General features: G+C 39.5%; 1 protein-coding gene across 1 annotated transcript in view; it reads right to left on the bottom strand.

Annotated features, from left to right (window-relative positions):
* Positions 1-25,856, bottom strand: part of rassf5 (Ras association domain family member 5) — a 32,378-nt gene extending 6,522 nt beyond the window's left edge. The window contains exons 1-2 of the mRNA XM_056734799.1: positions 25,038-25,856; positions 11,958-12,088 (exon numbers count right to left, since the gene is read on the bottom strand). Coding sequence (XP_056590777.1) covers positions 11,958-12,088; positions 25,038-25,746 — 840 coding nt within the window. The 5' untranslated portion in view covers positions 25,747-25,856. The remainder of the gene's footprint in view (positions 1-11,957; positions 12,089-25,037) is intronic.
* Positions 25,857-25,989: the final 133 nt, after the last annotated feature.

Raw genomic sequence — 25,989 nt, 5'->3', positions numbered from 1 at the left:
AGTTTAGATTTCATGTTCCATTTGAAGAATTCTTGGTGTGATCTACAAGTGAAGGCCAAAAATATGTGTGGGTGTGTGTGAGTGGATGCACTCACAGGTTACGCTGAAGAAAACTGTTTTATGTGTGTAACAGTGAGCATTGGTGAGCGTAGGAGTTGTAATTGGAATAAATGGCATCATAAGTGTGTGTGATTGTGGGCGAGGTATGTGTGGGATGTCTCCCAATTCTCTGCTCATTCAACGTTCTTGCATGGAACTTGCTCACATCTGAGCTAAAATATTATAAATAAATATTTTCCCCCATCCCCTAAAAATGAAAATCATATTATCATTTACTAACCCTCTTGTCATTTAATACCTGTATGGCTTTCTTGCTTCTGCAGAACACAAAAGAAGATATTTGTAAAATGTTGTTAAGCGACGGCACAGCGACGGCACAGCGACGGCACCCGTTCACTTGCTTTGGTTTTGTGTCCATACAATAGAAATGAATATGACGCCCCGGCACTGTTTAGTTATCAACATTCTTCAAAATATCTTCTTTTTTTGGTTCTGCAGAAGAAATCCTCAATCTTTCATTTTCGGGTGAACTATCCCTTTAAATACACAAATATATATGCTCTTCTAAAAAAAAAATCGGAGAAATCTGTGAGTTACACATAATCAGATTTTTACAGTGATGACATCAAACACAACCCGGATATCCTGTGAGTGCGTGAAGAGAAGCGTTTGGCAGACTTTGTCGACCCACAGCAAGGAATGTTCTAGAAAATTACAAATCAAAAAACTGGACAGATCAGAGTGAGAGATCGACCAGTCGGCCCATGTGAAATGTGGGAAAGGGTTTAGATTCAAGCACTTCAAAAGATAAAACCTTGTCTTACTTGTATGAGTTCACAGTAGGCACATTCAAACAATGCCGTTTCAATTGAACAATGCATTTCATTGTTAAACACTCAGAGCCATTCTCCACATCAAAAAAGTGAAATATCAAACAAACAGAGGAAAGAAAGTCACCTACGGCACAAAAAGAGGGTGTTACCGCATGCGTAACAAAGGAGCTTTGGGGCACGACCTGAGCAAATATCAACTTACAGAGCTGACATGGCACGAGAGAAAAGGGCAAGGCTGTGGATGTTATCGGAGCATCATGTCAAAGTCATCACTGCATGTCAGGCAGGTGTCCTTGAGCTCAGCACATGGCTACTCAAACTAATTAGGGAATGAAATGCCTTCAGTGTCAGTTTCAGACTACATGTGAGTCATCTACGCCTGCACCTGCCTTACGGCCTCTAGTCATATTCTGTTGTACATCGTGGACACAATGCAACACATTAAGATTATTATCGTGAAAACTATTGTAAAATGTAGCTAACTACAAATACTATTCGTTTTAATAAAGTTGCATGTTGTAGCATGTAAGCTTAAAGCATGATAGCAATATTGATTTAGATTGGAGAAAACATAAAAATGTCATGAACTGTATATGAGTCCCCACATGACTGCAAGTGCATGAAATGTAATTTGTTTGCATCACAAGCACATGCACACTTTCGATTTAAATAGTTTATTGCGATTAAAATCAAAATACGGCAAATATTTAAGTACAATTATTTGCGTGTGATAGAAAAACTGTGTTTAAATGAGGTCAAGTATATAATCACAATTGGCTATATCTCATTATCGCATTAGTTGGGGTGCATGTAAACAGTCAATGTCCATTTTTTATAATCACCATCTCATCTTTGGTATATTTTTTCACAAACCACACACGATTTTAGCCTCCATTAAGAAAACACTGTGCTGCCTAACAATTAGACTAAAACAGGTAAACTAGTAAGGCAATTTAGTAGTATGATATGATAGGTCAAATTGTTGCCTTTGTAGGCGGCTTACTGGTTTTTATACCAGCAACTGTTGTAATTTACTTCTAATGTGCTTTAATGTGTCAGCTATAGCTGCAGTCAAAACCGACTATAGTAAATAGAAATTCAATTTATAGAAGTTCAATAAATAGAAAGGCTATTACTGCACTACTATCTGCATGCTTGCTGTTGAACAGTTTAATAGATATTTTTGGTTCATTATTAATGTTTATACATCCGTGTGTATACATGCCTTGCATCACAAGATCATCAGTGATCAAAAGATGAAGTGGCCTGGATTTTCTCTGCTGTTTCTGACACAGTATAGAAATGATGCTTTTCAATTTGCTCCCTCCCACACACTGCATATGCGTTCTCATTTCTCTCTCTCTCTCTCATTACTGGGTCAAGTGTGCAGTAGATCCTGCCTCTCTGCAGCTAGCATGAATGCAAAGCCCATCATCTTCATGCCTGAATAAACATCCAAGATTATCAGAGTCTTCGACACCTCTCCAGTAGACACAAACCCTTCATGCACACATACAAATGTTTGATAAAAAATAATAAAAATTATCTTAATCAAAGTCTTCTTGATCTAAGCAGCATGACTAATCCTGATTTTATTTTTATGCATTTTCCTTATGATACATAAAGTTTATTTTTACACTATCTGGCAACAATGGCTATTTGGTTCAGCCGTTTCAAAGCAAAACTGAAATTTTGGTCGAAAGAAATTTTACCTATTTCTGCCGATTTGCTCAGATTAACTAGTCATACCGACGGATTAATGCAAGAATCTAAGAGGTCTGCTGCCTACTAGGTAGGGAACCATTTGTCGAAGTGACAAACACCTGTACCTCATAGGCTACCACAAATATAAGCTCTCTTCAATCATAGAAAATGAATAAAACAGCTCATAACTTTCACCTCTTATCAGGTGCATGATCTGCCTTATGTTTGCATGACTTTGCCTATTTAAATGTCAGCACCTCCCTGTCTGCCCTCAAAGGAAGTCATTTCATTTGGTGAAGGAAACCAGACCCAATTATGCAGCGTGTTTATAATGTTAACATTTTGTTTCCCCTCCTATAGTAGACATTTGCGTTACAAATCCCCACAAATATATACAAGTACAACTGTAAGGCACATGTGTAATGGGGCTGCTCCTAGTGTGGGGATGCGTGTTCTCTCTAATAAATTTGTGGAATAATGATCAACCAGAAAAGGATTGCTATTTATCAAAGCACTGCGTCAGTTTTCCTCACCCAGTGCACCAGTACTCTGCACTTGGTTTAAAAGCCTTTGGCCTGCTGCGGTTAACAGAATCAGATAAATAGGAAGTGCATTATTGATCGACAAAAGCAATTTTAATCCCATAATTTACAAGGAGAGCATGCACTAAACTGAAAGCATAACATAGTATTTTATTTATCCATCCCTAGGTAGTTGCTAGAAGATGATAGTGGATGCTACATTAACTCCACAAAACTTATCTTGTCAAACTGCACTCAACCTCCGTGTAGTAAAAACATAACAATTGAACGGTGGAAGTTTTATAATCCAAACAGTGACCAAAAGAGGCATTTTTTTCAAAATTGCAATTACATCTAACATCTGTCATCCAAGTTAAAATGACAACCTTCTCCCATCACCACAACATCTAAACAAGCTACAAAACAATATACATAATACAATACACAAAAGGCCAATATACTGACAACTGCATAAACACAGGACTATGCCCGTTGAATGCCCTTAAACTGACAACTCGCGCCATGCCGAGACATAGCTTTGCAAACCTGAATCTGATACATTACAGCAAGACTCTGTAAGGCTGGTCAGTTAAGGTAAGAAGTATAAAAACCTCTTATAAAACGGCACGCCTGACACATTGTCTTTTCTTTCACATTTACAATGAAACTGCATTAGCTGGATAGCTGTGTAGACAAACTGTAATACACTTACAAGTTATGATTCTTATTGAACGACATTTTAGACACTTATGAACCGTACCTCAACAGACTGTAGACTTAACAGGAAGTCAGAGAAAATACAGAGAGTTTCTGCTACAATCAGCAAGCATTTCCTTCCTTTCACAGCAATAGAGAGATTGGGGGTGTGAAAGTGCATTGCAACATTACCAAAGTTTCTAATGAAGGCCAAGATATGTAGCTAATGAGCTGCAACCCAATGCACATTATAAAGCACTTGACATAAATGCATTTGGTGCATGATATAAATGTCACTAAATAAGGATGATAAAATAAAGCTGCACTCGTAGAGCTATTCGATTCAAAATCTTTCAGGTCTTGCAGTATTTCAAATATATTATGTGACTTATTAAAGGGATGGTTCACCCAAAACGTATTAATTCCGTTATCGTTTACTCACCCTCAGATTGTTCCAAACCTGTATAAATGTATTTGTTGTGATATGCAAACAAATAATTTCCCTAATATGGCAGTTAATGGGAGTTGAGATCTGTTTGGTTACTGACATTCTTCCAAATATCTTCCTTTTTGTTCAGCAAAACAAAGAGATTTATACAGATTCAGAACAACCTGAGGGTGAGTCAATGACAGAAATTTCATTTTTGGGTGAACTATCACTTTAAATGTATATATATATATTAATGAAAATACCTATTAAATTACACGATCAGAGTGTGCTACAATCACCTTAAATGTCTTTTTAACATCAAAAACCCGTCATACACGCATATTTGAGATAAGTATCATCAGTTGGGTTAAATGAGTGACCGCAACACAAAAGAGGAATCTCCTCTCTTACTACCAAATGTAACAGTCCTCAAACCTAAAACAGTGCCTTTGTATCATCTGCAAAATTGACAAACCCAAACACACATTGTTTGGAGTAGAAAACCGTAACCTAGATATCTTTCAGTTTGGTGCGGCAAAATTCCTCGTAAAAATCCTGTTAGCAAGAGATAATAGCTGTCTGTATTGAGTCACGTGAGCTCTTGGGAAATTTTCATTTAAATACGAGTTTGATGTCTTTCTAAAAAGGGAAGATTTTTACATGCAGTGTTCCATAGGCAAAGCTCCTTTCTAGTGCTTGTAATCTAACCCTAAAAGTCAACAATGTCGCGCTGAACGGGGATCTCAAAAGAAGCCATAACAGACCTTGATGCAGTCCCTCACATCATAAACATTTTTGCGCTAGATATTAAACCAACTCACAAACCCATTCTGAATGCACACTATAAGCATTTCTCACAATTCAACAACTTTAACAAACGTTTGCACTTTTGCAAACATCAAGAGAAATGCACACTATCTCACTTCCGTGCGCACACTTCCGTGAGGTATTTCTCGTTTCTTGTTTTGGGTGTGAATAAGGTCACTCAATCTATGTTAAACCCTCGCTTTTAAATGCTACCTTGGCTACTGGCTTGGCCTGCGGCTGGTGAAAGAAGGAGGTCTTGGCGGTGAAGAAGGTGAAGTCATCGCTCTCCTCATCCAGGCTGCAGTATCCACTGCTCATGCTGTTACTGCCAGTCATTTGCGGCGTGGGATCCAGTTTGAGGGACTCTGTGTCCACCCTGAGGTGGGCTTTAGGGGACCAGGTGCATCATTCCAGACTCCAGTGATGGGAAAGGGCGGACTGACCAGGAGCAGGGGACCAAAAGTTAAGGTGAAGGGTAAGTGCTCCACGTGCAACCGGAAGCAAGATGCCGCTGAAACGTCAAACTGTCACTCAGCGTGTACGTTCAGAAGAGCGAGTGAGCGTCACAGCCGGTATCTGATGATCAGTTCCTGTTTCCACGGGTCACAGGTGACAGTGAAGAAGTACGTTCCCGAAGTATGTAGCCGACAGCTTAGTGCATTATAGAAACGGCAACCAAGAGCAATGCCAGTCCACAGAATGAGAAGATTGGACCAAATGTGGAGAAGCGGTATCTCCCTGCACGTCACAAACAGTCAAACAGGTTTGATGTAGAAAAGCTCCTGAGCTCGGAAGGTTTCCGGAAAACGTTGCACGAACATGATATTGAATATTCCTTAAGCTGTGTGAGAAAGAGGAAAGAGTCTCCCTTCACAGTGAAGCTGCGGCAGCTGCCAGAGAAGAGCCAGAAAATCAACCTGCTTCTTTCTGCCTTACAGTGACTGAGAAAGCAGAGAAGTGACGTAGAACGACTCCCTCCCTTCCTCCTCTCACACCAGCACGCCTGCTTTCTCTCTCTCTTGCTCCACCATCTGTGGTTGGGTCTGTTATCTGCCTACAAGCTTACCCAAAACCCCCTCCCTCTTCCACTATCTCTCTTCCTGCACTTAACTGCTTTTTGCTCAACTGAATATACTTCCCAATAAAGTGAGAGAGAGGCAGCGAGCGAGAGGAAGAAAGAGACCGCTGCTTGTTTTTAAAGCTATTTTACATACAGTCTCACCTGATGTGCAAAGTGCATCTGGCACTCCCTAATGGCTGAATGTTAGTGAACATCACTGCATTGGCTCTTTTCATACAAAGAGCTTTGTATGAAACAAAGCTTTTTTTATTTACATAGCCACTTATCAAACAAACTGGACATGAAACATTGTTTTGAGTATATGACCAATAGGAGACTGTAAGTGATATGGAAGACTGTAAACTACAGCAGAGATTTGTAGGAAATTGTCCATTATACAGTTTAATGGTCAATATAATCAAATGTATGACTGCACCGTGCCACGACTGGCCGTTCAGAATAGAGTAATCCAGAGAGCGGTGTAATAAGCTTTTAAAAGCCACAGGTAGAACTGAAAGGCTGTAACAGATCATCATTACAAGCACGGTTTTCTATAAATAATTCAATGCACTGTTTTGCCGCTTCTGGCTTTCCAATGTGCTGTCATGAGCCATCTACCACTAATGCAAATGCAAAGAGACAATCCTTATCTGTGGTGTAATTTATATTTAAAAAGTAGATGATGCGGTAGCAGTGGCTAGAGAAAGAATAACATGCTGCATCTAAATAGGGTTGCCAGATTTTGTAACAAAACCCGCCCAATGTCCAACCAAACTAGCCCAAGAAATAGCCCAAACACCACAACTCTCATAACTGTCACTGTTATCCATTAGACAATTCAATAATAAATGCAAATCATTGTATAGTAGTAGTCAATATTCGGTATTATGTAAAAAACATCATTAGAAAACCGGCACAACAAGATTATGTACATATTATGTACCTCCGGAGGTCAAAATTATAGTGACATCTGATCTCTCCAGGCACACATCAGGCAATTGGTCTTAACCTTTAACCCTGACCTTGGGGGCAAAAACACAAAGCCCAGCTGTAGCACCAGTAAACGTTACTTGTAAGAACAAGGAGAAATGCAATCACCTTCCTATCGTGATCATTTCAGAGACCTAAGAAAAGAAAATAGGAGTCTTATTGAAAAAAAATCCCTGTGTGTGCTTAGCAACAGTTCCAGACTGTTACTATGGTAAAACACCCTGGCAATATGCCATCTTAAAATCAGCACATTTATCACTTCTTTTTCATTCCTTGCTTTCCTCAAGCCAGTTTCTCCAGCTGGGAAGCGATTCATCACAGAAGGAGATGAAAGACAAGAAAAAATACTCTAATTCTATAAACAGATGAAGGTTGAAAGTCACATCGAGTATCCCTCATCAGCTTTATTACATTCTCATTGAACACTGTACCGTACCACATTTCAGCCATTTTATTTCATTACAGCACAGGCTTTTCATGTACTGGACCATATATTAAGTCCATATCCATAAACCCTGATGGCTGCTCTGGTGTCCGAGCACATAGCAAAGACATAAAAACATCATCACTATCACCTCATGACAAATTACTTGAAGCTGTGGCCTTGGGTCGCATTTTCATAATCAATGAGGGACTGAACATTTCTCGAGACGCTCGATATCCAAACCCTCAGGGGAGGGAGAGGGTTCTCTTTTGGCTACTGTCAATACGTCCCAATTAATTTCCACTAAAGTTCAATCATTTCTCTCAAAAGAGTTTGTAAGGGGTTCATGCGGGTGCTTGGAAAATATAATCCATACCAGTTTTCTCTTCAGGATACCAACTGCTGTGTATTTTTCCTGCAATTTTTGTCCAAACGCTCATCCCAAATGCTTTTGTAATTGGTTTGGTATTGTGCAGATGTCACAATCTGTGAAGAGTAATCGGAGACCTGGAAGGATCATGACAGTGATACTCAAGTACCATACACTGGACACTGTGGTTAGGATACGCTTCTGAAAAAGCTTGAACACTTCTCTCTCTCCTTCTCGCACCTTGTTTAATAATACAGTCAGTCTCTGGTTTCCACACTTGGTAATGCACAAAGTGTGCAGAAGAATAAGAGTATATGCATCACCTCCGCATGACTTCCTATGAAATAGCAAGCAAACAGTAACAGTTCACTGTTCACAAACCTTTTATGTCCAAATTAGCTGTTTTTAAGCAAATGGAAAAAATAACGGTGTTTTTTAAATTGTTAAAAAAGGTGTTGTCAAAGTTTACGGGCATTTCTAAAAGGATTGTGGAGTAAAATTAGGCTTGACAGCTCATTCCTTAAAGCCACGCAAGGCTCAGACGCTTATGCGTAAGGGCACAGGCAGATTTCATAACTGGTGAACTGAGATGTAGTAAAACACATACACTGGTCTGCGTGGGTTGTCGAGGTGTCTTTCTTTACAGTGGAAAAGATAAAAAAAAATAGAAACAGAATTTATATAATATATTTTAGGGTTCGGTGTCTAAATATATGTACATGCAGTATACAGTTTAAATAAATTGAGGCCATCTAATGTCTAAAAGCTCTACAAAATAAACCTTACACCACGATCTCTGGCATCACATAACAGAGCTAAGTATACATATACATGTACACCCAAAAAAGTTTTAAATAATTTACTCACACTTATGTCATTTCAAACATTACTTTTTTTCTTCCACACAACAGAAGATATTTTAAAGAACGTTGGTAACCGAACAACACTGAACACCGTTGACTTCCACTGGATAGACACACAACTACTGAGACATTTCTCAAAATATCTTCTTTTATGCTCCACAGAACAAAAAGAGTGATACACAGGTTTCGAATAACATGAGGGTGAATAAAAGATGACAGAACTGGTATTTTTAGGTGAAATATCCCTTAAAGTGAAGCTTTCCATAATAAGAAAGATGTTGTATAAAACACTGTCGATTTTAAAATGGTGATATAAATATGTAGCTATAAGTGGCACATTTTCTGCTAAACTGTTCTTGAGTTCTAATCTGTTATCCTGGCTTGTCGGGAGCTGTAGTGCACGTGACATTATAAAGTGTGTTTGCTGTGTGCGTGTACACACCCGAGGACAGGAGAAGGAAGTATATGAGAGATGACAACCGCCTATCTTCACTACCATACAAGTGAAAACCGATGATCCATCCACCAGCTGGGGAAACAAAGCTCACAAACATACCCTCAACACACGGTCAACAACACTCTCATTAACACACAGAAAATAAAAGAATCCTGCAAATGTATTCAAATGTGTGCCTGATGCTGCAGTGGACTCCGGAGACCTCACCCAATCAGCTCATCTTTAATGGTTGCCGGGAGGATGTTCAAAACTGAAGGTATAAACACAACCTCAGGGTGGAGAATTGCTTTAGCTAATGGTGGTCTTCCTTTCTCTGGTCCCTGTAACGTTCTGACTGTAGGGTGTTGTTGTGCTGCCATGAGTGAAACATATTCTGAAGCTAACTGTTCATGCTAATGCAGAGATGAGGTTCTGGCACTCGCCGGGCTTATTTTGAGCCCATAGGGGTAACAAGGGCCGGTGCACTGTGCTTGCATGATGTGAGGGACATTAGGGTAATGTGCATGAGGAGCATTTTGTATTCTTATAAACAAGGATAAGGAAAGGAAAAAATTTAAAGGGGGGCTAAATGGGTATAACAGGGTATAAAAACTTTAATGAGCGTGATTTATGATTGACAGGTTTTACATTTATTGCCTTACAATAACAACATACCCACAACAATATTGCTTGAAGGTTTGTCTTTTACAGCTATCCTCAAAAGACATGATTTCTCAGTTTCACTTTTGTAAAAATGTGCGATATTAATAGTTGTCTCTACATATCGCGGACAAATATATTAACTCTTAAGGTGAAAAAAATTATTTTTCCAACAAATTTTTGATTTACCTTTCCTGTGTGTACTACCTTTTCGTTCTGTCTGCACATACACAGAGGTAATAACACATTCACAATCAGGTAGAAAATGGCATTATAATAACAAGTGATCTTTAGGCCAGAGGGTTGTTTCGATGAATGCCCTTGAGATCCACACACACGCTGTGACTCATCTACATAAGGTCAATGGTCCTCCCCCAGCCCCCTGGCACTGGTGTGGCTTTGAAACGGCTCTGTTCAAATAGATGCTTCTGGCGGTAAAGGTCTGTAATGTCCCTGTAGTCCAAGATGGGTGTCTAGCTGCTCTTCATTGTAATTAAGTTACGAGGCACTCTTTACAGACCGTCTGCATTCCCTGTGCATTTCCAATGTCTGTCTACGCTCAGAATAAAGGGTCTCAGGTGCATTTCAATGGCAGTATTGATAATTACATTGACTGAATCCTGTACAATGAATCCCAATGTAATCCATGCCTGTCATGATCTGTCGCTTATTCCATTTCATTAAAAAAATTCTTCCTTTAGATTTGATTTACTTTGGTAAATAATTTCCATTTGAGCTTTAATAAGAAAACCATATACAGTCAAATTCTTTGCTTTATTTTTTGTGGAATCAATATGAAATGATACATGGATTGACACACATTCAATGTGACCGACCACTTAAAGCTTTCATCTGTATTAATGAAATAAATAACATATGTAGGGATTGTTTCATATACTTTATTAAAAACAATTGGAGGCATTCACATGCAAATTACCCCGCATAAGTGCAAATCCCTCTGCATAATATATTTGCACACATCTGCCCCCTGTGTTGATACTTGGAACGACGGACAATTGTAAAAAACCTTATAATGTATACCATCTAACCTAATCGGTCATTCTGTGCAACAGCATCAAATCAGCGAGGCAATCTGTAGTTTCCTGACCTGAGTATAAAGCGCAATAATGTGAGATTTCATTTCCGTCGAGAAAAACCCATAATGCCCTCTGTTGACAGCTTCATATTCAACAACTCTCAATCTCTTTGACATCACAGGCCAGCTGGGTTAGCTTTTCTCCTCATTTAGAGAAGAGAGAAAAAGACAGAGGAGGACTCTTAATTAGACAGACAGGCTGCCATCACAAATAACATGTCTGATAAAATGGCTCTTTTTATTCATTTTTATGCAGACAACATGATGAGAAAGAGTTTGTTTGTATGTGGTTGTTATGCTGAACTAAACATAAATTAAAGGAACAGTTCACCCTCAATTTGTTCCGAATCTGTATACATTTATTTGCTCTGATGAACATATATTTGGAAGAATGCTTGTCACCGAACAGTTCTTGCCCACCATGGACTACCATAGTAGAAAAATTAGCTTGAAAATGTCTTTGTTCTGTAAACCACAAAATATATTTTTATGAATGTAGGACAGCAAACAGTTCTGAGGCACTTTTGAGATTACCATTGTATTTTTCTTACTAAGGTAGTCAATGGGGGCCAAGAACTGTTTAGTTACAAGCCTTCTTCCAAATATCTTTCTCTGTGTTCATCAGAACAAAGAAATGAATACCGTCTATGTGTGTGTGTTTCAGTGTCCCCCAGGCTGCTTCCTGCTGCTTTTTCTCAGTCCCAACTACTCTGTCACTTCCTGTGTACATGGAACTAAACTCCTTGCCATTGTAATTCGCAGTCGAGCATCAGACACGCAGCTGAGTGGATGCTAATATGTCCCAGTAAAGCAACTTCCCAAGACTAATGTAATTCTGTTTCAACCATCACATCGTCTTCATAGAATCCTGCAATTTTATCTGACTTTGGAAAACCACACACAATAGTATGATATTAACACATTTCATTAACACAATACCTTTGAAAAAAGTGCTAAGTATGCATGAGGAGGAGCTCTCTCAAGGTGTGTAAAAAACAATAACCTACCGTCTCCTTATGGTTTGTGGCAATGGACCCATGTGAAGTGGTGGTAGACACATTGTCGGCCTGATGGTCTAGTTGGTTGCAGTCCAGCTGAACAAGCCCCTGACACTCCAAATGACATGTGTAGCTGCAGTCTGATGGCCAGAGACAAACACAGTGCATAAAGTTAGTAAGAGCCATGAATCACTCTGAGAAAAGAGCAAAGTTTAGAGAAGCAGTGAAGCCTGCCAACACTCCTTCCGGACCAGAAAAAGCACCATGGTTAAAAGAGCCAGAGGAGCATCAGATCGTGTGGTTTATTAAGTGGCAGCCATGTCTATCCCTCGGGAGAAATGTATATCTGGCTCATATATAGGGCAAAACTTTACATTAGGGTAACATTAGTTAACAATAACCTAACATTGAGTTAAAAATGACAATAGTCCAGTTTTTATATAGTATTGTAAGGAAAAAATACAAATACAAAAATGTATGTTATTTTTGGTTTAACTTTAACTGTAAAGGACACAAACCAGAAAAGACTGTCTAAAACTAACAGCTCTGCACACTCTCTCATTTACCCTTTAGACAGAGTGTCTGATGTGGCCTCTATATAACATGAATTATGTAAAAGAATTCAGTCATGTGAGGTTCGCACACACTTTTCACAAGCTGTTAAACATTGTCCTATTCATTTAACTTTAGCTAAAACAGATTTGTTCCCCAAGCTATGTTTCTAGAAATTGTTAGACTATTATGTCAGTTCTCAAAAGCTGTAACATTTATTACAGTGATGATGGACATCATCAATTTTTGAGAAGGTTGTTGTGTGTGGCGCCATCTAGTGTCTGACCCTATGAACTGTTTTTAGAAAGGAAATGAGATGTGAGTATTTCATCATATGTTTATCTTTATTAACTATTTTATGTTATACTTAACAATAATGCAAATACAGTAAGAATATGAGCTTTTTAGCTGAAATGACTGTAAACTAAAATGGTCACATACTGACAAACAGCCAACCAACAGATGGCACCAGAGAACAACATTAAATTCAGAGGTGTAATTTACCTCAAATTAAAACTCTGTTATCAATTATTTACTCTTATGTAGTGTTAAACCTGTATGTGACTCTTTCAATTTTCTAACACAGAAGATGATATTTTGAGAAAAGTCTCAGTGGTTATGGATCCATTCCATATTTTGTCCATTGTTCTTACAAAAAAATCTTCTTTTCTGTTCTGCATTAACAGAAAAAAGGTTATTAAATTAAAAAGGTTATTAAAGACCTTAAACAGACAGCTGCCGCTCAGTTCCTGCCAAGAAACTTTTCATTAACACACGACCATTCATTTTCTTCTCCAATATGCCCATCCGGTGCCCTTTTCCATGTACTAGCTTTGGAAACCAGCATATCAAAGAAAACACTAGTTAGCTTCCCACATCATGCAAACGTCTCTATTTACGCAACATAACAGAGAACAAAATGACCTCAGATCAGGGCAGAAGCCAAAATCAACGCAACTGCATAAAAAATCCATGCATGAGCATCCATAATCATTGCTCACAGCCACACGGTAACCAAGGAAACAACACTCAGTGCCACTGGATATGTTCCTTCACAGGCTGACCATGATTTTACATGACATTATGTCCTGCAGTTAGAGCTGAACAGTAACCGACGTTCGTACATGAATGTCTTAGTCTGTGATCTACAACATAACAACACAGAGCCCAATGTGTGTTTACCTTTTGTTTGCTTTCAAACACCATTCAATGACACACAGATGTCGTTTTCTGTCTCCACACACCAGTAATATAAGCTGGGGCACAATGAGGGTGACAGATCAACAGTAACTGCTGATCAATTATCAGCGGATTGATTATCAGTGCCAAACACATTGCCTCTGTCAGCAGGGAAGAACAGGGCGTTGCACATCTCTTAGAATGGAGATTAAGAACGCAAAAAGGCCCTTGATAGATAAAACGCATGGAAAACAGACATCCTTTTCTCTTGTGCGTCACAGCAACACCACCAAAACATCATTCTTCACGGGAGCGTTGAGCGTGACTCTGAGAAAGAGCATCCAAACCAAACACACCGATTCAGGGTCAGGAAATGCATTATGGGAGGAGGTGAGTCTTCCGTCCGGCTATGCCTCTCACCTCTAACCTCAGCTTGAAATCAACAGTGTAGTTTAATCATGCAACACCCTGATAACTTTACACAGTGATAATATGGGAATTACTTTTAAAGAAGTAAATAGTGCAGCAGCGGGTGGAAAGTAAAATGAGATGAATGCTTGTCCAGACACAAAAAGTGGAAAAACCTGGAGGCATACGACAGCCAAATGGTTTAAGACTTAGATGTCAAGTGATTTTCCTAGCACACTCCTGTGGTCTCCTGCGATGACCTGATCCTTCAAATCATGCATGCTAAACACACTGGACATATGTTCACTAAACCCATCGCCCTCTCCATATTCATATGCCCTTACTGCAGTGTAGTTTGAACCCCCTGACCCCGATTAATGTGAGGAGGGTGCTGCCAAGGGCGTATTACTGACCGGCAGCTTCTGAGGCTACAGACGATAAAGATGAGCCGAGATTTAACAGATCTTTAGATGCGTCCTCGGCATGAAGGTTTATACAAAATATACTTAATGTTCAGGACTGACTAGGTTGAATATGATTGGGTGATGTATTTTATGATACAAAATGAGATTGTTTGTCTAGTGTTTGAATGTTTGTTTCAAATTATAGATCCAAATTCAATTAAAGATGGAGACATTTAGTCTAGTTTTTTTTTACTTGCACAGTAGAAATAAACATATACTTAAAAATGGTTTACTAGTCTTAAAACTTGACCTTATACATTTTATGGTGGTTTCCCATACTAAGACCAGTTCTAGACTAAAATGAATGTTATAGCTGTCTAAACTGAAAACGGCTTGCACAGACACATCTCAAAATACATCTGTGTCATCGTTTTGTCTTCAAATGCACAACAGTAATGTTTTTCATAAGGCATTTTTTTAAAAACTTATTTTAATTTTACAAAGGCCTAGTCATAGCGTTATCTAATCCCTGTCTGGGAAACCACCCCTTTAATTTAAAGATACCAATAATACCTGTATAAATCTGTCAACAACACACATGCATACGAACATACAGGTTCATATTTCCACGTAAACTCAAGACTGCCTAGAGATTATTTGTCAAGTTCTTGTGTACTGTTGGGGTCAATGGTAGAAAAACCCCACAAACAGAGCATAAAAACTTGGAGTTTGCGTAACCAGTTATGCTTCGGGTTATAAAAAAATGGTGCTGGTGACAGAGGGTCAAACTCTTACCCTTGTCACATTAAACACAATGTTTATTTGGGCGCACAAGGAATGCCTTCAGTTTAAAAAGGGCAAATACTTGCATCTCTGCACCGCAGTCAGTCCCTGGGCCTGTCCCTCTAAAAACATCACTTCCCACTTTAACATGGCTACTTCCTTACGGGTTAACTGTGTCTACGCAGTAAAATTATTTTGGTATTTGTCTGAAATCGTATTGTGCAGAACTCCCCTGCAATAACTGGAATGCGAGGGGGAGTCAATGATGGACAAGAACACTGATGCTTTTTGTCCCTAACTCGCCTTCTCGCCTCCCACTTCCCTCTGACATTTCTGCTCTCCCCCTTTGACTTCCATACATCAGCATTTTCCACCTCAGGATTCAAAGTTCCTTCTTAGAGCTACAATTTGCATCCAACAACCCCTCTCTTTCTATGCCTGTGTGTCACTCTCTTTCGCTCTCTGTTTCTCGGATTCTGCTTCAGTCAGCAACATTTTCTGACATTTTTCCCTCTCAGCTGACGCACTGACCCTATAACCTTGCTGCGAGCCCTTTCCCATAATGCCCAGTTTATCAGGAGTAAAAGATTCAGTGTTGCTCTTGAATACAGTGTTTAGCATGTAAATAAGAAGTGAAAATGTATTGGTCGACTTCATTGACAAACAACATGCCAACAGGGATCATATTCCAACGACTTGCCCCCAATGAAGTGTATCTTACTTAACCCTGTAATTTAGGACAAAATTACTGTTCCTGAATTAGACACAAATATTCAAATAAACCGACAGAAAACAAACAACAGTTCAATAGACACATGACAAAAACAGAAGATAGTTTTTAGATTGAGGCTAGTTTTTAGATTTAAAAAAAAGAGCCAATGTCTCTCACATTGTTCTTCTAAGAAAGAGACTCAGTTGGAGTTTAGAAAAGAAAAGAAGAAAATATGTTATGAAACGTTTTAAAAAGAGCAGATTTTTATAGCTCTAACGTCATTTTTTATATCTATAGTATTTCTATCCTTCCAAAAAAAACTGAGATGATACTGTAACACCAGAAACAAAGTTGATATTTAAAGGTCTACAGAGCTATGAAAGAACAACTCCTGACATTTTTTTATTTTGGCCAGACACGTTCATTTAGATGGCAAGAAATGTGCCAATGTTTTAAGAACATCTGCGTATCAACTCGCACAAAGACCTATCTTTATTGGAAGGCATGGTGGGGGAAACAGTGTGTGTTCTATTATGAAACATGCAATGTTCCATTATACTGAGCGGGCAAATACATATTTATCCACATTCATAGACTAGGAGTAATAGTCATGGATAATGATGTGTATTAAGTCAGTAATTAAACTGAACAGATGACTTTGTTCTGAAGAGGGACCACACAGCATCACTGGACCTTTCTTTACATTTTTCTTCATAGCAGATGACCCATACTACAAACTATGATTCTGTTATATTTAGATATTTTTACTAAACAGCCTGATGTCATTCAAGGCAAACAATCACTTTGACAGCTTGCTACAAAACCTGTCATTCAAGTAAATACAGTAGAGGGTAGTTTTCATTCAATAACCTTCAATTTACCTAACTTCTGTCTTTGTGAGATAAAAATGATTATGAGATAATTTTACAAAATGTTTTCACAAGAAAAGTATTATTGGAATAACCACACCGTAAAACACAGTCTGGTACTTACAGTGTAAAACAATGAATAGACTAACCTGACCTTCTCAATGCTTGGACTGCAAAAACCAAGGCCCATTAAAGTGAAATATCGAAGCAATACAAATCAGGAACAAGATAAAGCACGGACTAAACCGTTCAGATGTTAAAGATGCTGAAAGAGCACTAAAATCGAATCTAATGAATTTAATAAACTGCACTGCCATGGTCACTGTTGTCTTGAACACATGCCACACAATTGTCGCCTCAGATGAACATCTAGCTTACACTGCCAGAATGTTCAGCCTGACTGCAATGCATCGAGGGTGGTAAATATGTCATTTATAATAAAAAGTTATTGTGAACGATAGGTTGTTAGTGACAACTACCATAAAGAAGTACATGTGTAGTGTTTACTGTTTATCTTGAGATGGATGCAGACAATGTATAAATAAAGACAGGTTTGTTTAAATGGGATATATGGCGCGACTATGTGTTTTTCTGTGTCTTTGGCGTTATAAGTTACATTTATAAGTTACATATAACACCTCGCTTTTTGGAGCGATGAGCTTTGTAAAAAATCTGCGCATTTCAGAGAGGTGGGGCGAAGAGGAGACACAAACATGCACGGTATGTGGAAAAAACAGTGGTTTCGAACCTTTGAACCACGTCATATGACCCCTTTAAGGCTTTTTAAAGCCAGGCTTTCAGAATCAAGCTCACAAAACTTCTATCCTGTACAATCAACCACCTCCACAACATCTTCAGCATACTATTGTACTGTAAGTTTTCAGTAAAATTAAAAACAAAGCATCTCTTCAACATCAGTTTTCTACAATCATCGTAGACTACATTGTTTCTCCCAATATTATAAATTTTTGCCATTTGATTTGACCTTACTCAAACACTCAACGCCCCTAAACTTTAAAATTTGCTTGACAAGCTGGGCATTTACTTTGCAACATGAAAAATGTATGCCGCCCTCAGTTAACATCTCTGTCATCTACAGCAGTGAGTCAGTGTGAGTGAGAGCGGAAGGCTAACTTCACAGTGAAGAAGGACGGGTGAGAAAAGCACTAGCGTCACCACTGCAGTTCTTTTCTCAATCTCAAATGCATTTCTTAACCGGACACTAAAAATGCTTTGATTTACCAACCAGACTTCAAATAAGTCTGGCCATCATAGACATTTTTCAATTAAACTGAAAAGTCAGATAGATATCATTTACAGAGCTACAGGTTGTTTTTCTACACCAAAGCATCAAGTACGACTGTTAGCAATCAGTTAAATTACGTTTGGTGATTAACATTACTGTACTTGAAGAAATACAATTTTGTGCTAAAACATAAGTTTTGTAATTGAAATTACATTAAAATATGGGCTTTTAAAACAAATTGTTTCCTTATCTGTCAAACAAAAAACTCACATCCATGTGGTACCTGTAGTCCATTCAAAATTTATATGAAGTATGACTGTAGTTTATGTTTACAGGAAATTCCGTCACATGCATCCAAACCAAAGCACTAACTTGCTTTTAAAGCAAAGGTTAAGCACCCAGGGCATCACCTTCACATCGGTCACAGACTCGACACCAAAGCTCAGCTGCCATTGGTCTTACCAATGTCAAGGTCATGAGCTTGTTTCCTAGGAATAGTACAGCTAATATAATGCATACATCAAATTCACTGTTAGACAATTTGGGCAAAACTATCTGCCAAATGCACAAATGCATATTCTTGCTTTTCATTTAATCATCCTAAGTGAATTGAAAGCAAATTAACTTGCACTTAACCAGATCTCTTTATGTTCCTTAGGCTGGTGTACTGTATCCCTCTCCTCAAAAAGAGATTCCGGTCCAGATCAATGAGTAATTCGATTTCAACTCCCTTGGCTTCTGATCAAAATGACTTTTTGCCAAAAACAGCACTGAGATCAAATTTATCCCTTTATGTCTGGGTGTCCATATCTTACTGTATAAAATTAAATTAATACACCCTAGACCCTTTAAAACACCCTAGCAACTAAAAAGGATCGCCCTGGCAACCAACATCAACACCTATGTATGAATTAAGCACATAAACCACATGCATTAAAAATCTATATTGTACTTTTTAAACTGTGGCAGTGCTATCACAGGTGTCACAATAGTAACTATAGTGCCATAGTGTGATAACTAAGCACTACCGTTTCCTTCTCATTATCGCATTGCACGCTGTCTCTATGGTTTACAGGCACATTCTAGAACCACAGAAGCATTTACCGGCTAAGTTGCAGATCAATGTCTCCCACCACAATCTATGAATAGAAAACAAAAGGTAGGGAAAGATGGTGAGACATAATTATAGAGAGAATGAAACAGGCAAAGAAACACATCAGAATCGTGATACGCCAACAAGAACAGAACAGGGCTATTTATGGAAGGTAAAAGTCACTGCAGAGGTTTTGACTTTGACCAAACTGTTCAGGTCTAGTCACAGCGAAAATCGTCTCTGTATGTTGCTCTGAACACCGTGTATTTTATCATCTAGAAAACCAAACACTACAAATCTCTCTCTCCTCTGTTACCTGATAACTCAAGAGTCCCACTACTGCTGGAGCGCCGCAGAATGCGGAGGCCCTCGGACCAAGAGCGGGACTTTGGCAGGCGTCGGAAGAACCGTCCCAGACGCTTTGAGACTTGTCCGAAGCAGGCGCTGGCGACGGCCTCCTCCGTCTCCGGCAGCATGACAGTCGCTATCTCTGGCCTGTTACGGCCTTGACCCAAGTTCCACCATTGTGTCCCGCTCCAGGTGCCGGTCCTCGAGCGGCTGCCGGTGGGTCTGGGCACCTGTGGCTCCGTGGCGTTGAGGTGTGGGCTCTCTTTGCCAGTCGCTCCTGTGCGTCCACCATCGCAGGGCTGCGCTCGGTTTTGTGTTGTGCTGTGAACACCCCCCCTCCCCTGCTTTTCTGCCACCCTGCACCCCTATCCTCACCCGATACCCTCTATCTGACACGATCCCACCCTCAACTCGCCCGCTTGCTGGTACTCTTCTACTGTTTCTGTTCCCTGCTCTTGGTTTTCTCACGCAGTGCAGAACTCGTAGCAGCACAGACTGCACCCACTCATCCTGCTCTCTGCAGCATGTTTTTCATTGAATCCTTAAAGGCGCAGCCGCACTGCACTCCTGACACTTTCTCTCTCTCTCTCTCTCTCTCTCTCTCCCTCTATCGATCCATCTTTCTCTCCTTCCCTCGATGACTCTCTCCTGTCACTCACTCTCTGACATCAGTCATGCCACTTCTTGTGTGAGAGAACGCGGCCCACGGTTTGACAAACCTGTTGTCCTGAAGGACGTATCAAGTTTGGACCATTGCTCTGGCCCTCAATGAAGACTACTATCTCTCTCTCCATGTCTCTCTCTCTCTCTCTCTCGCTTCTCTTCTTTTCTCTCAGTGTGCCCTGTATCTATAAATAAGAAGAATTGAGTGCAGCCTCCTGCTCCATTTAACTACAGAAAATAGCCATGAAGATGTTTGTGAAACAAAACTAGAAAACCTTTGTATATCAATTCATATCTTTTATTCCACACGCATACTCTAGTTTAGAGATTCAGAACCTAAAAGTGACACTTAATTCCTGAATAAGATACCTGAACAACATCCTGTATTGAATCAACATCTCATCAAATACTTTGTTTCACTTGACTAATTCACTGCTCTGAATAAACAGCGAGCAGTGCACATGAGCCATTGGACTGATTATAATAAATGGGGTGACACATTTCTTGCTGTCCTCACCCCGATTCTCCCAGAAGAGAGTGTGGGTGAGAGAGATAGAGAGGAAGAGAGTAGCCAAGGGCAGTCTAATAATAGCCCGCGATAATACCCAAAAGTTCTGTCACATATACAATATACTCAGTTTCTTCTGCAGTCACACAACCCCTCAAACATCCAACCAGAGATCTCATTAACACATATTTACTTCACACACATCACATGTCACACACTACCTGTATACACATCCAACTCCATCTGATACTTTCATTAGTGTAACTACATAAAAGAATGCATGAAGGTTTCGTTGCCAATAGCTCATTATGTGGCTGCAGTCTGAATACTATGAGGCCAAAGAGCTTCAACAGGAAGAGAGATGACTTGACATGCCTGGTTCATCTGTGGCCGGAGGTGAATGATGTATTGAGAAGTCATAGACAAAGCTCCTGCTGTACGCCGTTTTCAACAAGATTAAACCTGTGCACACCAATCCACTAGAATGTAGCCAAACATGTCCAGAAAAAAAACTACATAGGTTAATGAATAACACTTTGTGTCAATTAGTTTTTGTAGGCGTAAAGAGTCAAGCTTACGCCAGAGGTTTTATTTATTTTGGAAAGTTGGGAATTAGGGAGGAAGGCCAATTTAGTAGTAGAGGTTTCTTATCTTGATATGAAAAGAGTGCATGGAAATGACTTTGAATTATTTGCACTATAAATGTTTCCTTATCTTAGAATAGAAGTAGACACGCTGCCAAACTACATAGAAAATATTTTAAGATGCATCTTTCTGCCAAAAATGAAAAAAAAAAATTGTATGTTATTGTGTTCCTCATATGACAGAGTACGATGCTAGCAACATCCCGGTCATGGTTTCATTTTCTACAAAGCACATGTTAAAAGCAACTACAGTGCCAAAAGCAAAGAGGAAGACATATACTAATAGACTAATATAACAGTCCGTCTGAAATGTTTAATTAAAAATCAATCCGATGTCTGACTGGCATTCAGAACCTGTAATCCATCTGCAATATGGCTATATACAGTTTAACCATAATGTGGATTAAACACAGCATAAGGCAGACAGTCACTCCTTCATTACTTACATTTGGGTGCTGAAATAAGGGGGGAAGGCTACCAAAACTAAGCCAGATTAGACACAGAGCTAGACAAACACAGAGTGAGGTGCCTTTAAAAAGACAGAGTAAGTATACTCTGGTTGTACTGATGTGTTGAGACAGGTCCAGGGAGGACTTCTTATTTTAGATTCCCACAGTCCCGCTAGCAGTCAAGCTACCTGAAGAGACATCACTCAGTCTTTCCATGACTTAGCATAAAACATATACAGTACAGAATATAGATGGAAAATAACTAGATTATAAAACCATAAGACTATATAGTGCGCAGTATGTCTTTCACAAATCTATTTAGCGAGGCATTTGTGGAACTGAAGATGGATGAGAGGTTTAAGGGTTTCAAGTGTTTCAAGTGTGTGTGTGTGTCCTTGTTTGTCTATATTTGTGGGGGCCCAATTGCCCTTGGTAAGACTGTGAACAATCATTACAACCCACTTAAAAAAGCTCATAAATCGGTCAAATCACATTTTTCTTTTTATCTTATATCATGCACGTTTGTGTGATGATTATGTTTAAGAGAAGGTTTAGGGTAGGGCCTATAAAATATATCACAAGCCTGACATAAAATTGATGGAAGTCTATGTAATGTCCTGACTAGTATGGCAAATTAAACTTGTGTGCGTCTTTGTAAGACAACGAAAGATAAAGAAAGAGAAACTATGAACATAAAGGAGGTAAGTTGTTGAGAGAAGGAAGCAAGCATTGATGTTCTCTTACTGCTGCTCTCTCATTCTGTATGTGTAATTATGGACTGTGTGTGGACTAAATTGGTGACTTGTAGTAGTCAGTATGCACCATCTTTAACTCGTGTGCACAACCACAACCGCCTAAATACAGCATCTCCCAGAATGCCTTCAAAATGGGCTGTTTTAAACCAATGAGCAACAATGATATTGACAAAATGTTATGCTTTACCTATATCAGAGTCAGAAACATGTCACATTGATATGCCAGGAGTTGAAGGCTCTAGTTGATAAAATACAATGATATTTTGAAAAAATACAAACCAGTGCCAACGGTAAAGGCAAATCAAGACATGTTCATAACTTACTGTAAAAACACAAAAGCCCCCTGAACTGAAAGTGATAACTTTTTAAAACCGCCTCTGGAAATCCCCATTGGATTTCAAACTTAATCCTTCTTGTTGAATGTCAGATGCATACCACAACAAACCCAGGAATAAAAACACCCCACCCTGGCATGGACAATAAAAGGTTAAATGAAAGAGGAACAAGTGTAAAACTCAAAATGTCCGTGGTTTCATGAAAATCGTGGAACTGTATGAACTGTGATAAGGAGCTTCTTCTTTCTTATGATTCTTTCTGCATGGGGTGAATTCCCTTGTGTCCTTCAGAGATGGATGGCTTTTATTGGGTTACTGCTGGTGCCACACTGCCTGGCAGAAGCAGAGAAAATCAGTGAGAAAAACTGAGGAAATGAGAGATAACGTGTTATGGCCTGCCGGCTCTACAGCTCAGCTTCAGTAAATTAGTATTAAAGGGATTTATGAATGTCTTCACCTACAAAGATAAATGGGTGGAATGGACAGATTTGACATCACTGAAGTGGAAAGACAGCAAACTATGGTCAATGTATTTTGGACTGAATATACACCTTTTTTCCATTAGCAGATTTCTCTGAAATTGGAACTGCTGTTAGGATTTTCCCCAAATATGTCATTTTTGAGCTCTGAACCAAATTCCAGAATCATCCCTAATTTACATTAGCTAGAGGTTTACTGCGTTCACTGTTACCTCCAGTCCTCAGGTCTGATTAAACAAGTCTGGTATTTAAATAGTGTTATCAAGCAATTCACTGCGGTACCTTTCCAAAAGAGAACTGCTGACACAATGCAGGCTCAGCATCACTTTACACATACTGTACACACACACACGCACGCACACAAAACACACACAATCAAACACATACTGCGCAGAGCTGCAGGCTGTGCCTTCTGTTCTCAATGTGCCTCACATCACTGTAAGCCATTAAAATATTTAGTACCTTCATTCCATTCATTCTTTGTATTTGCCGTGAAGCAGTAACCTCCCAAATATTTCTTTAAAAAACAAAGACTTGTTATTAATACATGTCGTTTGTAAGAACGTGAAGTAGGATCAAAATGAAGAGGAATGGCAGCCCTTTAGAAGCAGGAGAGGAAAGAAGTAATGATTAAGTGCATGATGGGACAGTGGAGGAGAAATGCCAAATCATGTGTCAAAATGACAACATTATGGTGAGCAGTACAGTACACCGTTTCTCTAAATCAATAAGACAAATGGAAATATTTAAATAACCATGGCATTTTGATCCTTTGGGAGATTATGCAGTTTACCTCAGACCCGGTTTCATTTATTGAGGAAGCACATGAATTCACATGTTCCTGAAATCATTTCACTAGTAAGGAAATCTGATGAATGCAGTAATTCAGATAACAATACTTAGAGCCCCGGCTCCCATTTCTAAAGAACTAAGTAAATATGACAAATAATGAAAATGAAACGCATATAATAACCTTGGGTACGGGATTCCCCCCCATCTCTTCACACCTAACATTCTCAATCCTCAACATGCATCAGCATGCTTCATTTTGATCAAATTCACCGGAAGGTCCTATAACAGAAGGGCCATAAAGTTCAAGGACTCCTTCCAGTAATAAATCCCAAAACATACATTATCAGTTTTGTAACCAACTCTATGGAGATTTTTCTTTTTCTTTGCTGTTTCAAATGAGTTACTTTAACGTTTTCTTTATATAAAATAATTCAAGGGTTTGAAATTGACAGGAGTTAAACACATGTGGCTCATTTAAGCATTTTTTGACTATAAAAAAAAAACTGGCAAACTATTTAAGGAGCAAAAAAAATTCATAAAACGTTATTTTGGGGCTGAATGTGGTTCTATAATATCCACAAAAGCTTTTTTGCTGTATAGTTTCTTTGTAGAACTATTTTTTCACTACACTACTGACTATAAAAAGGTTAAATTGATCTAAGAACCTTTGAATGAACCCAAAATGAATCGTTTTAAGAGTGCATGCAGTTAAATAAAATAAAAAACTAATTTTAAACAAACTAACAACATATATATTTTCAAAGATCAGTACTTCAGGAGCACATTCGTTGTTGACGGTTTTACAAAGTCAGCCTGAGGCTGTTCCCACAGCATCATGTAAACCGCACCAGACAGACAGACATCACTTACTTTGACACTTGAAGGCAGCGCTTTTGATGTGCCGATTGCAGGCGTCGCACCAGTCCTGTCTCACCTTTCTGGAGGTGAAGTTGTGGCCCTCTCCCTTCTCCACCTTCACCCTCGGGTCTTTCTGTTTAAAGATGGACCATGCTTCTCTTCTCAAAGGCTCGCTCCGCATCTTCACGACTCCTGACCTCGCCTGTGTCAGCCTGTCGAGCTGCAGACCCTCCAGTTCATCAGGCACCGAGCTCGCGCTTAGGGAGAAATTGCCATGTTCCCGCGGTGATGATGACGAGGGAATCTTTCCCGTGTCCTTCATCGAACTTCTCCGGTTCCCTGTCGTGTACTTGCTGAAAATCCCGTTATTATTGTTCGCGTTTTCCTTGTCAAGGCGGCACAGCTCCAGCGCGTGGCCAGCCGTGTCACCGTTCGTGGATTTGGGCATCTCGGTCTCTTTATTTCGGGCGTCCATAGCACTACGTGGCGAACCGGTCTCACAGGCTCGGTTTGGGGATGCTGAAGGCTGTTCGTGATTTAATAACACTGACACCGCGACTCTCGCGCTGTCCGCATCACTCGGTCGGTGTCGCTTAATCTTCTCCAGGGACCATTTGCGCGAGAATTTCTTTCTGTCGGTCGCCTTCAGCTTCTGGAGGAGCTGCTGGTCCGAGTCGAGGTGGTGTGGAGCGGGGTGCCGTCCTAAAGTGACGGACGCCATGTCTGTAGTAGTATGTGCGTGGAATACAAACCGAATTGGAGCGCCAGCTGCGAGCGTGTGGTGACGCGCGTACTCGTCGAGCAGCGCGCTTTAAATGACAGTTGACGAGCGGTCGCGCGCTCTTTAAAGCACATGTGAGCCTGCCCCTCAAACTTCTGCTGTCAACTTAACCTAAACAAGAAACATTCACAGCGAGAATTGTCAACCTGTTTGTTTTTAATGTGAAAATATCGCATACAATAT

The sequence above is a fragment of the Triplophysa dalaica genome, chromosome 21 (genome assembly GCF_015846415.1).
Source record: "Triplophysa dalaica isolate WHDGS20190420 chromosome 21, ASM1584641v1, whole genome shotgun sequence".
In the NCBI taxonomy this organism is placed as follows: domain Eukaryota; kingdom Metazoa; phylum Chordata; class Actinopteri; order Cypriniformes; family Nemacheilidae; genus Triplophysa; species Triplophysa dalaica.
Note: the sequence above shows the minus strand (reverse complement) of the source record. Positions and strands in the feature narration are given on the sequence as shown.